Source organism: Erinaceus europaeus, chromosome 4 (genome assembly GCF_950295315.1).
Source record: "Erinaceus europaeus chromosome 4, mEriEur2.1, whole genome shotgun sequence".
In the NCBI taxonomy this organism is placed as follows: domain Eukaryota; kingdom Metazoa; phylum Chordata; class Mammalia; order Eulipotyphla; family Erinaceidae; genus Erinaceus; species Erinaceus europaeus.
The window spans coordinates 19,237,590-19,249,860 of NC_080165.1; the positions used below are offsets into that span (position 1 = coordinate 19,237,590).

Below are 12,271 nucleotides of genomic sequence, written 5' to 3' on the forward strand. Positions count from 1 at the left end.
ACCCGGGGGACTGCCTGATGGGCCTGGGCCTCTTGGAAGCCCCACACAGGCCTCCTTCAGCATCTGTGCAGTGGACTATACCCCACCTTGTTGAGGTCAGAGGGGCCGCACAGGATGCAGGAGAGCCCAGGAAAGCAGCCAGCCCATCAGAAAGCAGAGGGAGGGGGCTTGGACAAGTGTCTCTTCTAAGTGGTTCCTGCAGGAAGGACCGGGGCGGAGTAGAGGGCTCAGAATAGGCTGGTGGGATCACGTCAGTGGCTCCAGACAGCACAGGACAGCCCTGTCAGGCACGTGGCTTGAGGGGTGCGGGCAGACAGACAGTGGCCCCAGCTGGCAGTGTTTACAATGCTCCTTACCACTCCCTGTGCAGGGCTGAATCCAGGTGAACCCCTCCACCACCACCACCACCACCCCATGCTCACCTAATGGCAGCTCTGCTCCACGGGGAGATGCCCCAGAGTCCTGCAATCTTAGATGCTACCTGCACAGTGCTGTGGGCTCACCGCCTGAAGGGAATACAGTGCTGGCAGCGGCAGAAGTCTGTGCACATACAAGGCTGGGAGTGCCGACCACCAAATCCCCAGGTCCAGAAGCACCGGTGTGTGGGCGATAGGGCACAATCCATCCCCATCCCTGTCCCCTGGGCCAAGGCCTGGCAGGATATTGCCGACTAAGTCCTGTCTAGGACAGGTCCATCCTTTGAGTAAATGACCCTCCTCTAGAACAGAAAGGCCAAGCCAGCAGCCATGAAAGCACATCTTACTTGCATATTTAACTGGGGTGTCCAGTAAGCTGAAATGCCACCCTCTATCTCCACCTTGTTCCTCAATAGTCTTGGGCATGATTCCTTCCCAAGTAGAGAGACTAGAAGAGCCTTGCATCCTGCCTCAGAAAGCCAGGGCTAGAACAGCCCAGCACTGGGATTCTCATCCTGGGAAATAGTGGACAGAGGAGCTGGTGGTCATGTCCTGTATGGCTGGTGGAAAGGTCTGTGCTGGCATTCAGGAAGTCAAGGGTGAGAATGGAACAGAGGACTGGACCAGAAAGCTGAACCAGAAGTGCATGGCCTTCACCAAAAAGGATCAAGGCCAGCCAGGCTCGTAGAGACTGGGAAGCTGAATGAGGGAGGTGGTGGCAGCCTGGCAGATGGTCACAGACCCTCACAGAGCTCAGCCGGCTGACTGCCCAGCCTGATTCCAAGTGGGCAGGGGGCTGCCCCCTATTAGCTGGAGGTCAAAGGGCCCCCTCAGACTCAGACATGGGAGCATGGGACCCCTACTGAACTCCCCCCCCCAGTGCCAGGGCAGGGCCTCGTCTCTTCCTGGCTCGGGGAGCAGGCCATCGGGGGCTGGACTGGACTGACCCCTCTCTGCCTGCAGGGAAGTCAACCAGCTCTGGTCTGAGAACAACTGATAGTGGGTGCGGCCTTCTCAGGACAGTCGCTTCTGGAGGCCCCCAGTGTAGCTGATGTCCAAGTTAGACACGTTCCTGCTTCCCTTTCCCGAGACCCTTCTGCACCCACCATTGCCACCAGCAGGACTCAGGAACCCCACACTGGCTAGCGTCCAGGCCTTGGGCCAGGATGAGGGGATAGAGGTTCAGTGCCCAGCAGGTGCTGGGGAGGAGGGGGATGCCTGGAACTCTCAGCCCTGCCCCTACCCCCAGACCCGAGGTCACAGGTCACAGCCTGCTGGACCTGTGGGGACCAGGGCCAGCAAGGTGGGAGTAGTTGTGCCATCTTGGGGGGGGGGAGACCCTCCAGGGGCCAGGGCAGATGCTCAGAACTGCTGCCCTTGCCCCATGGCCCGCCCATTAAGACTACTTCCGGGAGTGGGGCTGTAGCGCAGCGGGTTAAGCGCAGGTGGCGCAAAGCACAACGATCCCGGTTCGAACCCCGGCTCCCCACCTGCAGGGGAGTCGCTTCAGAGGCGGTGAAGCAGGTCTGCAGGTGTCTGTCTTTCTCTCCTCCTCTCTGTCTTCCCCTCCTCTCTCCATTTCTCTCTGTCCTATCCAACAACGACAACAACAATAATAACTACAACAATAAAACAACAAGGGAAACAAAAGGGAATAAATAAATAAAATAAATATTTAAAAATATATATATTAAAAAAAAAGACTACTTCCTCAGGCCACTCAGAGGTTTGGGGTCCAGCTGTTCCACAAAGTGACCAGCAGGGATCTGGTCTCCTGGGGACTCGAGCTGCTCTGCGCAGTGATGGCCCATCTCCGGACGCGCCTCGCGATGAAGCCAATGGAGCCCATTTGGAAAGTTCTTTGCAGCCTGCCTTCCACTTCTTGGCTGTCCCTTTCGTGCGGAGTTGAGGGGTCATTGTTACCGACGCACAACTTCCCCGCGGAGGCCGTAGGAACATGACCCCCATTCACCCACGCGATTTGGGCTCAAAGCGACTGCCACGCTTAGACGAAGGCTGGGGACTCGATCTTGTCTCCGGTCGCCTTAGCCGCAGTGGGCATCCCATAACCCAGAGCGCCAGGGGCCGACCGTGCATTTCGCGCATGGCCTCCTGGAAAGTGTAGTCCACGGGCGGCGCGCGCGGCCCCCTGGGAAATGTAGTCCGCAGTCGCGAGCCGAGTGTGCCGCAGGGGCAGGCAGAAGGCGCAATGTAGAACTACGTCTCCCGACATGCCGCACGCCATCCAGAGCCCCTGCTGGTTTGGCCCGTCCGGCCAGTCCGGCTGCCCCTCCCCGAACCCCGTACCGCCCCGTCCGGTGGGGTGTCAAGCTGTATGGAGGCCGGCTGAGGAGCGCTTCTCCATCTCGGTATGCTGCGCGTCTGCCTGGGGTGGGGGGTGGGGGGTGGGGGGTGGGGGGTGGGGGGTGGGGGGTGGGTGTGGGGCCTTTGCGGGCACGGGCCTGAGCGGGAAGGACGGAGTCCCGAGCAGTCGCGCACCGCGGGCTGGAATGGTCAGCCCTGGCCTGGGATGGAGGCGCGCGGGGCCGCAGTCTGCGGCGAGGGCGCGAGGCGGCGGGGGGGGGGGGGGAGGGGAGCGACAGGTGAGCGGGGCGCGGGGACCCCCACCCTCCCCGCAGCGGCGGTGGCAGGGTCACCCGGGGCCTCTGCTGCGGGTCCTCCTGGGTCCTCCCTCGCCCCGCGCCGCCGCAGCCTCGGGCCTGTGAGCCGAGGCCGGCTCTCCGCGCGTCTGTCAGGGAGCACGACAGACAGACCTCGGGTTGCACGGAGTTCGTGTTGTGCATTTTTGCAGGAACTGTCCCCTAGAAAGAGCATCGGGACTGCCTGGGTCTGAGCTCTTCAGAAACAGATAGGAGCTCGGCTCTCAAGACCGCTTTCCTAGCTTTGGGGGTCGGGACAGCCTCAGAGAGAGTTGGGGCGCGCTGGGTGGGACCACTTGCAGCTGGTCCCCCAGAGAGGCTTGCAGGCTCACCACCTTCCATTGGTTCCTTTGGGTCTCTGTCCTCTGCTGCTGCTGCCCCCCCCCCCCCCCCCAGTGTGATGGAGGGAGCCCTGATCCGAGGTCAGCCTTCCAGGATGACTGTGACGCTGTGTGCAGTTTCTGGGCAAAACTGCCAGGAGAGGCCCCAGCAAGGCCCTGCAGCGGTGATGAGGTGGGGGTCCAGCACCAGGCAGGGTTCCCGTTCCAGGAGGGCCAGTGAGGTGTGCTCTTGTGAGTTGCCTTGTGCTCTCTGCATAGACCCCCAGACTCTGCAGCACCCGCAGAGAACAAGTCCCTCCAGACCCAGGGAGCATCTGCAAGGATGCCCAGACTTCAGAAGGGGCACTTAGTGGAGCTAAGGGCTGTAGGCCACATCCTGGTGCCTTCTGGCCCATCATTTCTTTCTTCAACCAGTTCGGGACCTTTCACTTTGTGGGGAGTCTAGAGAACGAGTTTTGGGTTTGGTGCCCGATAGTTATCTGACATCTGGAAACCAGTCTGGGGTTAGGGTCGGGAAGTCACTTACTGGATCCCCAGACTTTGCAGGGCTGAGCGGAGAGCATGGCTGTCTCAGTCTGCTCTGTGGACGTAAAGACAAAGCTTAGACAGCAGGTTGTTTCCTCCACAGTCTAGAGGCTGGTTGTTGGTGAGAGCTCTCTGGTGTCTCTTCCCGTAAAGAGATTAATCTTATTGAGGGGGCAGGAGTAGATAGCATAATAGTTATGCAGAGAGATTCTCTTGCCTGAGGACTCAAGATCTCAGGTTCAGTCCCCTGCCCCACCATAATCCAGAGCTGAACAGTGCTCTGGTGAAAAATAAAATAAAACCTTATCGTGGGACCCTAGACTTACGATTTCACATAAACCTAGTCACCTTCTAATGGCCCCACTTCAAACATCTGGCCCAGTGGAGGTTAAAACATCAACTAAGGACTTGGAAAAACCGCAGTTTAGTCCACAGCACTGGAGCCCAGGAGAAGGGGCCTGCATATCCTGCCACTCACACGCTGGCCTGTCCACTGCCCTCAGGTTCTGCTCCATAAGCAAAGCACTGTGGAATTCAGCTAGCTTCACTCACTGTCGACAGGCTAGTGGTTGCCCTGACCTGTGTCCCAGGGCAGTCCCCCCCCCCCCCGTGGATCCCTCATGGCTGTGAGCCTTCTGCCCTTTGAACGGCACCTGCTCTGTTCTACCGTTTGACAACAATGGTTCTGGGGCTGTGGGTAGTTACCATGGAGTTGAAGTCTGTGTCCCTGAAGCGGTGAGTGAGTGCTTCTGCCGTACCCTCAAGGGGGTTTGTGTCTGATGATGGCACAGTCCCTCATAATAGATGAGGGCCTCGGGGTGCCCTGTGCCTCCTAAGCCAAGTGCTGCTGCTCTTTGTGCTGGTGGGTTTGGCCCCTGAGGACAGGACACTGTGGCCCAGCAGAGAGAAACCCCAGGATATCTAAAGGTTGTAGGTTAAGTTGGCAACCCAGTGTAAGGGCCTGCTGTGTGCAGACAGGACAGTTGGTGGCTATTCTCACCTTACGTCTTGGTGGCATGGTGCTCGGTGGATGAGCTGGGGACCCGGCCATCTCCACAGCACGGCTGCTGGCAGCTGGCAGACCCACCACCCATGTGCCAGGACTGACTGCAGGCGGCTGCTCAGGAGGCTCCGCCCCTTGTGTCATACTCTGTGGACACTCCTGCTCAGCGGTGGCAGCTGGTCGCTCGCTCGCTGGTAAGGAGTGAGGATCTGGATCTGGTGGAAGTGTCCTCCTGCTCTGTGCTTTGTGGCTGGTAACTGTGGAGACTGGGGGGCCGGCTTACTGGAGCTGTGGGGCTAGTGGGGTTGAAGGGGATGCATCCACCCCCTCAGGGTGGAGCACAGAGTCTGCTGGTCACCGCAGCTGTTAGACCATCAGGTGACCACTGGCAGGACCCTAAGCTCAGAGACTGTGTGGCAGGGAAGCAGAAGTTCTAGACAGGGAGGCTGCTCAGGCACCTGCCTGCCGGGAGGGAGACAGACACCAGTCAGCCGTCTGTGGGGTTGGGCCATTGGCCCACCTCCCGGCACCGGCACCGGGGAGAGTCAGGTCCCTACCACAAGTAGCTGAAAACACATGGTGGTGAGCATAGGAGGGAGGGGCTGAGGACCCACGGAGATTATAGTCTGGGGTGGTGTCATGGGGGCCGGGCCGGGTGAAAGGAAACCACAGTCTTGGAAAATGTGTGTGTGACAACATCAGAGACTCTTCTCTGATGTTCATGCACACCTGGGGCTGCGGAGCCCTCAGCCTCTGTGGTTGGCCCCTTCCAGGCCAGCCCCCCCTCCCCACACACACACACACACACTCCCCATGCTCAGTGGCCATGGGCAGCTGGGACAGGAATCTCGGGTAGTGTGCCGGTGGTGTGGCCCGGCCAGTGCAGGAACCCGGGCTTATTTCCCCCACCGGCTAGAACAGCCTGGGCTTCTTTCTTCCTGGGCTTCTGGGCTGTGTCTGGCCGCAGAGGCAGCTGCCACGCCCACAGAGGGAAGGCCAAGCCGATGTGGTGGCCTCCCGTTGGCTGGCTGTCACTCAAGCCTCCCAGCTGCACAGGAGGTTCATCTGGTTCTCCGGTGGCCTTAGTTCTGTAGTTGTGCTTTGGGGAAGTAAGAGCTGTGTGCTTAGAGGGCCGGTGATGGGGGAGGGGGTCTTGAGGAGCTCAGGAACCTAAGAGGTGGGGGCCTAAAGTGGGGGAGGCTGCACCACTTCCTGTTTCTCTGCGGCTCTCTCAAAGCAGGAAGCAGGCCCTAGGCTGGCGAGACCCAGTGAGCTAGGCCAGGTGCCAGCATGACTGGTGCCTCTGGGGAGGAGGCACCTGGTGGGAGGGGGCAGTGCCCACATGCCGCGATGGGTCTGACTGCCCCTTAGCTCACACACGCACGCACACACACGGATGCAGAGCTTCCTTGGGCTCTCAGCCAGTGGCTCCTCTTCCAACCTCTGGTGACCATCTTGGCCTGCAGAAGGCCCAGGCCTCAATGTGCTGCCCCTTTGCCGGTCAACCCCGGGGCCGGCAGTGTCCCTGCGCAGAGTGGGTGTCTGGTTACTGGGTGAAGCCTTGCTTCCGCTTGCTCAGAACCGCTGCCCAAGAAACTGAGGCTTGGGTGGCTCCTAGTGAGGGGTCTAGGAGACAGTCTCCGCGTTCTGTGCCGCATGAGCTGTGTGACCAGAGGAGACACAGGGAAGGAACTCGGCGTAGTGCTGTATTTGTCTGATCATTTGTTTTTCCTTCTTATTATGAGAGTTCTGAAGTAACGCAATTGTCATGAGCCTGAGGGGAGCCCTGGACTATGTGACTGTGGCGCCTAGGAGTCCTCAGTCTGAACAGAGACCGACACATGCTGCTAGCCCTGAAAAAAACAAAATCGAGCAAAGGGCAAGGACTGGCATAAGGACCCCAGTTCAAGCCCCTGGCTCCCCACCTGCAGGGGAGTCACTTCACAAGCGGTGAAGCAGGTCTGCAGGTGTCTGTCTTTCTCTCTCCCTCTCTGTCTCCCCTCCTCTCTCCATTTCTTTCTGTCCTGTCCAACAACAATGACATCAACAAGTACAATAATAACTACAACAACAATAAAAACAAGGGCAACAAAAGGGAAAATAAATAAAATTTTAAAAAACAGAGGTGGAGATGTTGGGTGGTGGCACACCAGTTGAGCGGCCACATTGCCATTCGAGGTGCTCCCCACCTGCAAAGAAGTCTTCACTAGTGGTGAAGCAGGTCTGCAGGTGTCTTATCTTTCTCTCTACCTCCCCCGTCCCTCTCAATTTCTGTGTCCTATCAACTGAAATAGAAAGAAAAACATGGCCACTGAGAGCAGTGGATTTGCTGTACAAGCACCAAGCCCCAAGCCCCAGTGATAACCCTGGTGGCAATTAATTTTTTTTTCTTTTAATGATAGAAGAGAAAGAGAGAGACTCCAGAGCATTGCTCTGCTCTGGTTTATGGTAGTACTTGGAGTTGAACCAGGGTCCTTGGACCCTCAGGCATAAGAGTTTTACAGAACCATTATGCTCTCTCCCCAGCCTACAAATTGCCACTTTTTTTCCATGAGCATCTACCTTTTTTTTTTTTTTTTAGCACCAAGACATCACACATGTACAATTTTGCCACTCTAGGGCCTACTTTTTTCATTTTTTTCCAGATGTATATAGATGAATGGGGGGAGAGATACACACATGCACAATACCAGGGCATCCCCCAGTGCTGTGCCACCTCTCATGTGGTGCCAAAGCTTGAGCCTGGGCCTTCAGCATGACAAGATACATTACTTTTCTTTCTTCCTTCCTTTCTTTCTTCCTCTTTTCCTTTTTTTATTGGGGAGATTAATGGTTTACAGTTGATAGTAAAATACAGCAGTTGGTACATGTGTAACATTTCTCAGTTTTCCACATAACCATCTAACTTGCCCACCTAGGTTCTTTGTGATCCTGTTCCAGGACCTGAATCCTTCCCATCCCCCCCACCCCCCAGAGTCTTTGACTTTGGTGCAGTTCACCAACTCCAGTCTAAGTTCTGCTTGGTGTTTTCCCTGCTGTTCTTATTTTTCAGCTTCTGCCTATGAGTGGGATCATCCCATGTTCTTCCTTCTCTTTCTGGCTAATCTCATTTAACATGACTCCTTTTAGCTTTATCCAAGATGAAGTGAAGAAGGTGGATTCACCATTTTTGTAACATGTGCGCTCAACCAGGTGCGCCACCACCCGGCCCCCTCACCATTTTTAATAGCCGAGTAGTAGTATTCCATTGTTTATGTACCACAATTTTCTTAGCCACTTATCTGTTGTTGGACAACTCAGTTGCTTCCAGATTTTTATTGTGCTGCTATGAACATACCTGTACAAAGATCTTTTGGATAGGTGTGTTTGGTTCCTTAGGATAGATCCCCAGGAAAAGAATTGCAGGGCCATAGGGTAGATCCATGATACATTGATACACTATCTTCCAGCCCCCCCCACACACACACACCCAGTCCTGTTTATATATGTTAATGAGAGAACCAAGGCAGCACTCTGGCACATGCAGTGCCAGGAATTGAACTAAGGACCTCATGCTTGAGAGTCTATGGCGTTATCCACTGTGCTATGTCCTGGGCTGCCCCACTTCTCACTTTTAAACAGTTTTCTCAAGCTGTACTATGTGTGCTTAACCCAGTGCACTCCTGCCCGGCCTCCCACATTTTCTCAAGCTGTGTCCACCAATGTGGGTGTGACTTCCCACCCTGCTACCCCTCACCCCACAGACTCTGATTCAAAGGATATAGGTTTCACCACCCCCCAGGACTGAACCTCCTGGAAGGGGTCTCTTCTGTTGAATCCATGTGGAATGGGTCCTTCCAACCTTGAAGCCACTGTCTCTGGCAGTTTTCTCCATCATGAGGCCTTTAAGCCTTCTTGGCACCATCACCCCCAGCTCCTCTCCCAGACACACAGATGAAAAGCTTGTGTACAGCCCAGCCTTGTAGTGATCCCTAGCCAAATCTCTCTCTCAAACCAGAAAAAGGTGTCTTGTTTCCAAGGGAGTTTTATAAATTGTGTTTTGTTCCAAACCTTCAGAACAGAAGGTTCTGGTGTGTGCACTGTCCTTGAGAGTGGGCACTGAGCCCAACACCTTCCTCAGCTTGGAACATGATCTTGTTCCATGGAGTCTTGTTCAGGCAGGACTCATGTCTCCCTGTGCTCTGTGCTGCTGGCCTTGCCTCTTGCTGGCAGCCCCAGTCCCATCGACCTTATTTCCCGAGCCTCTCCCTGTGCCACCAGTCCTGGGAACTGGACCTCGGGGGACCTTGACCCACTGCTCCTGCAGGGGACCCCAGTGATCGGGGAGGCTAATCGTTCAAGACAGGTGTGTCCCCTGAACTCAGCCCACATGGTCTTGGGCTGCAGCTAACAGCGTGCTCTCTGTGTCTCCTAGGCTTCTCTCCTTAGTGCCGGGAACTGCCCAGCCATGGAGGGGGAGGAGGAGCAGCCACCGCGAGAGGTCAGATGTCTTGGCCATGGGTGCCAGGAAGACCAGGGCATACTTTCCGCCCAGACACTGCAGGTTGTTCAGCAGAGTGTGGGTCCTAGAGGACACCCCATAGAGTGACCTCCAGAGGTCATTCTGCCTGCAAAGAACTTCATGTGGTCTTTACTTTCCTGGGGAAGGTCCCCGAGGGTGCACCACAGGCGGGGGGGGGGGAGGACTTGAGTAGGAGAAGTTGGGGGGGAGGGTTGGCCCATGGCACCTTCCAGAAGTTCATGGGGCAGCCTCCCAGACCCAGGCCTAGGCCCAGGCCCAGGCCCAGGCCCTGGGGGTGAGCGGATACCCTTAGCTCAGGCGGGCATGCTAACTCAGCTACCCACTCTCTTCCCCTCTGCAGGCAGACACAGAACCCATGATGGCTTCAGGGGCTTCAGAAGTAGTGCCCCGGGTGCTTCCCGAAGATTCCCAGAACCTGTGTGCGTGCCTCCCGAGATCCCTACCTGCTGGGCGGGAAGGGTGGGCCGATCCCCCCGCTGGTGAAAGCTCAGGCAGGGCGACCTACGGCTCTGGCGAATGGCGCCCCGGGCTGGGCTTTGGGCTGCTGGGCCTCTCAAGAAGTGGGCGCATCCCTGCCGGCCACAGAGCAGCGCTGACTGGGACGCTGGGGAGGGCTCCCTGGAGAACAGGTGAGGCTCCAGCAGGAGCCCCCCTTGGGGGTGCAGAGGGGCCCCTAGGCATAGGCCCCTCTGATGGTGCTATACCCTGCCTGCTGCTGTGAGCAAGGACCAGTCGCTTTGAGTGTGTGCCATGTCTCGTGGGGCCGGGAGGGACTGGTGTGGACGTGCCCCTTTTGAGGAGTATGTGCCCCTTGAATGTGCGGGTTCCCTGGCATGACACTGAGAACCTGAAAGCCCGGGCGTGGGTGCCACCCTGACCTGGGCATCATCCAAGCTGGGCCCCGCTCTGCTCGCAGCTGATGTGGATGCTTTCAACCTGCTTCTGGAGATGAAGCTGAAGCGGCGGCGGGAACAGCCCAAGCTGCCACCCACAGTGATCCAGCTGGTGGCAGAGGATGGGAGCAAGGTGTACGTGGTGGGCACGGCTCACTTCAGCAGTGACAGCAAAAAGGATGTTGCAAGGGTGAGAGCCTGTCCCGGAGCCACCTGCCACCTCTGTGACTGGCTTCCCGGCCGGCCAGGGGCTTTCTGGTCCCTCGACTGCCTCTCCTAAGGATGAGCACACCTGTTCCCCAGCTCTGTCGCTGCTGAGAGGCCTGGCTCGTTGCCGGAGCAGCTTCCTTTTGTGTGGTCTCCGCCCTGGGAGGGGGATGGGGGGGAACAGCCCAAGTCACCGGCTCGTCCCTTGCAGACCATCCGGGCAGTGCAGCCCGACGTGGTGGTGGTGGAGCTTTGCCAGTACCGCGTGGCTATGCTGAAGATGGATGAACGCACACTGCTGCGGGAGGCCAGGGATATCAACCTGGAGAAGCTGCAGCAGGCTGTGAAGCAGGTTTGGCCGCTCAGTGCCTCCCTATCAGCTGCCGTGTACACCCCCCCCCCAGGGCCCTTGACCCTGGCTCACAGAGGAGAGACAAGTGAAAGCAGCTCCAGTCCCACAGCAGGAGCCAGCCGGAGACCCTAGCGCCCTGGGCTCACTGCATAGGGGACTGGGGTGGGGGGTCGTTTGGTCATTGGACCGTACCCACATTGCCCGCACAAGGGCCTCAAGTCTAAGTCCACTGACCAAGAGCAGCCACAGGGCTGCATGTGGAGTCTGGGGAGGGGAACACTCACGGGGCAGAGGCCAAGTGGCCCACCTGAGACTGCCCCCCACACTCTGACTCAGCCCTGGCCCTGCCTGGGTGATGGGAAGGCCTGGTTTCTGCCCACTGCTGAATCTGGGCTCCTCCCTGCAGAATGGCGTCATGTCAGGACTCATGCAGATGCTGCTGCTGAAGGTGTCGGCTCACATCACTGAGCAGCTGGGCATGGCCCCCGGTGGCGAGTTCAGGGAGGCCTTTAAGGAGGTGGGTCTGGGCTCGGCCAGGGACTGGGTCAGTAGGGGGCGGCTAGTGGCTGGAACAAGCAGCCCAACACCTGTCCATCTCTGCCCCAGGCCAGCAAGGTGCCTTTCTGCAAGTTCCACCTGGGTGACCGGCCCATCCCCGTCACCTTCAAGAGGGCCATTTCTGCGCTTACCTTCTGGCAGAAGGTCAAGCTAGTGTGGGGTCTGTGTTTCCTGTCAGACTCTATCAGGTAGGGCCCATTCTGTCCCTGGCCCGCAGCCCTGACCTAAAAGCAGTGTTCAGTAGGCCCGGGGAGGGCGTCAGGTCTACCACGCACACCCCCGGCTCTTGGACTGAGCCTTCGCTGTCCAAGTCTTCTCCGCCTTCTGTGCTCAGTCTCCAGCTTAGTCTCCGCCAGGCGGGTAATGTGCCCTGTGTCCTCCCTACCCCCAGCAAGGATGACGTGGAGCGGTGTAAGCAGAAGGACCTTCTGGAGCAAATGATGTCGGAGATGATCGGCGAGTTCCCGGACCTGCACCGCACTATCGTGTCGGAGCGCGACATCTACCTGACCTACATGCTGAAGCAGGCGGCCCAGCGCTTCGAGCTGCCTCGCGCCTCTGATGGTGACGGCCAACCCGGTTGCGGGTGTTCTGGGGCCACCACTGGCAGGTGAGTGCTGATGTTGCTCCCTCCACAGCAGAGCCCAGGACGTGTGTCCCCTCCGTGGTGGTGGCTGTCGTGGGCATGGGCCATGTCCCTGGCATTGAGAAGAACTGGACCACCGAACTCAACATCCAGGAGATCATGAGGTGAGTGCCATCTGTGTACCCCTGAGCACAGTAGTGGGCCTGGG

General features: G+C 57.8%; 1 protein-coding gene across 8 annotated transcripts in view; it reads left to right on the forward strand.

The window, feature by feature from the left end:
• The window catches only part of TRABD (TraB domain containing), a 196,631-nt gene that overhangs the window by 182,955 nt on the left and 1,405 nt on the right, over positions 1–12,271 (forward strand). The window contains exons 1-9 of one of the 8 annotated variants that reach the window (XM_060188863.1): positions 2,654–2,785; positions 9,360–9,488; positions 9,808–10,096; positions 10,384–10,550; positions 10,779–10,919; positions 11,326–11,436; positions 11,526–11,665; positions 11,869–12,041; positions 12,119–12,227. In XM_060188863.1, the coding sequence (XP_060044846.1) occupies positions 9,393–9,488; positions 9,808–10,096; positions 10,384–10,550; positions 10,779–10,919; positions 11,326–11,436; positions 11,526–11,665; positions 11,869–12,041; positions 12,119–12,227 (1,226 nt within the window). In that variant the 5' untranslated portion in view covers positions 2,654–2,785; positions 9,360–9,392. Of the gene's footprint in view, positions 1–2,653; positions 2,786–5,114; positions 5,199–9,359; positions 9,489–9,807; positions 10,097–10,383; positions 10,551–10,778; positions 10,920–11,325; positions 11,437–11,525; positions 11,666–11,868; positions 12,042–12,115; positions 12,228–12,271 lie in introns of those variants that run through there. The other 7 variants (XM_060188862.1, XM_060188864.1, XM_060188867.1 and 4 more) reach the window with 7 other exon arrangements.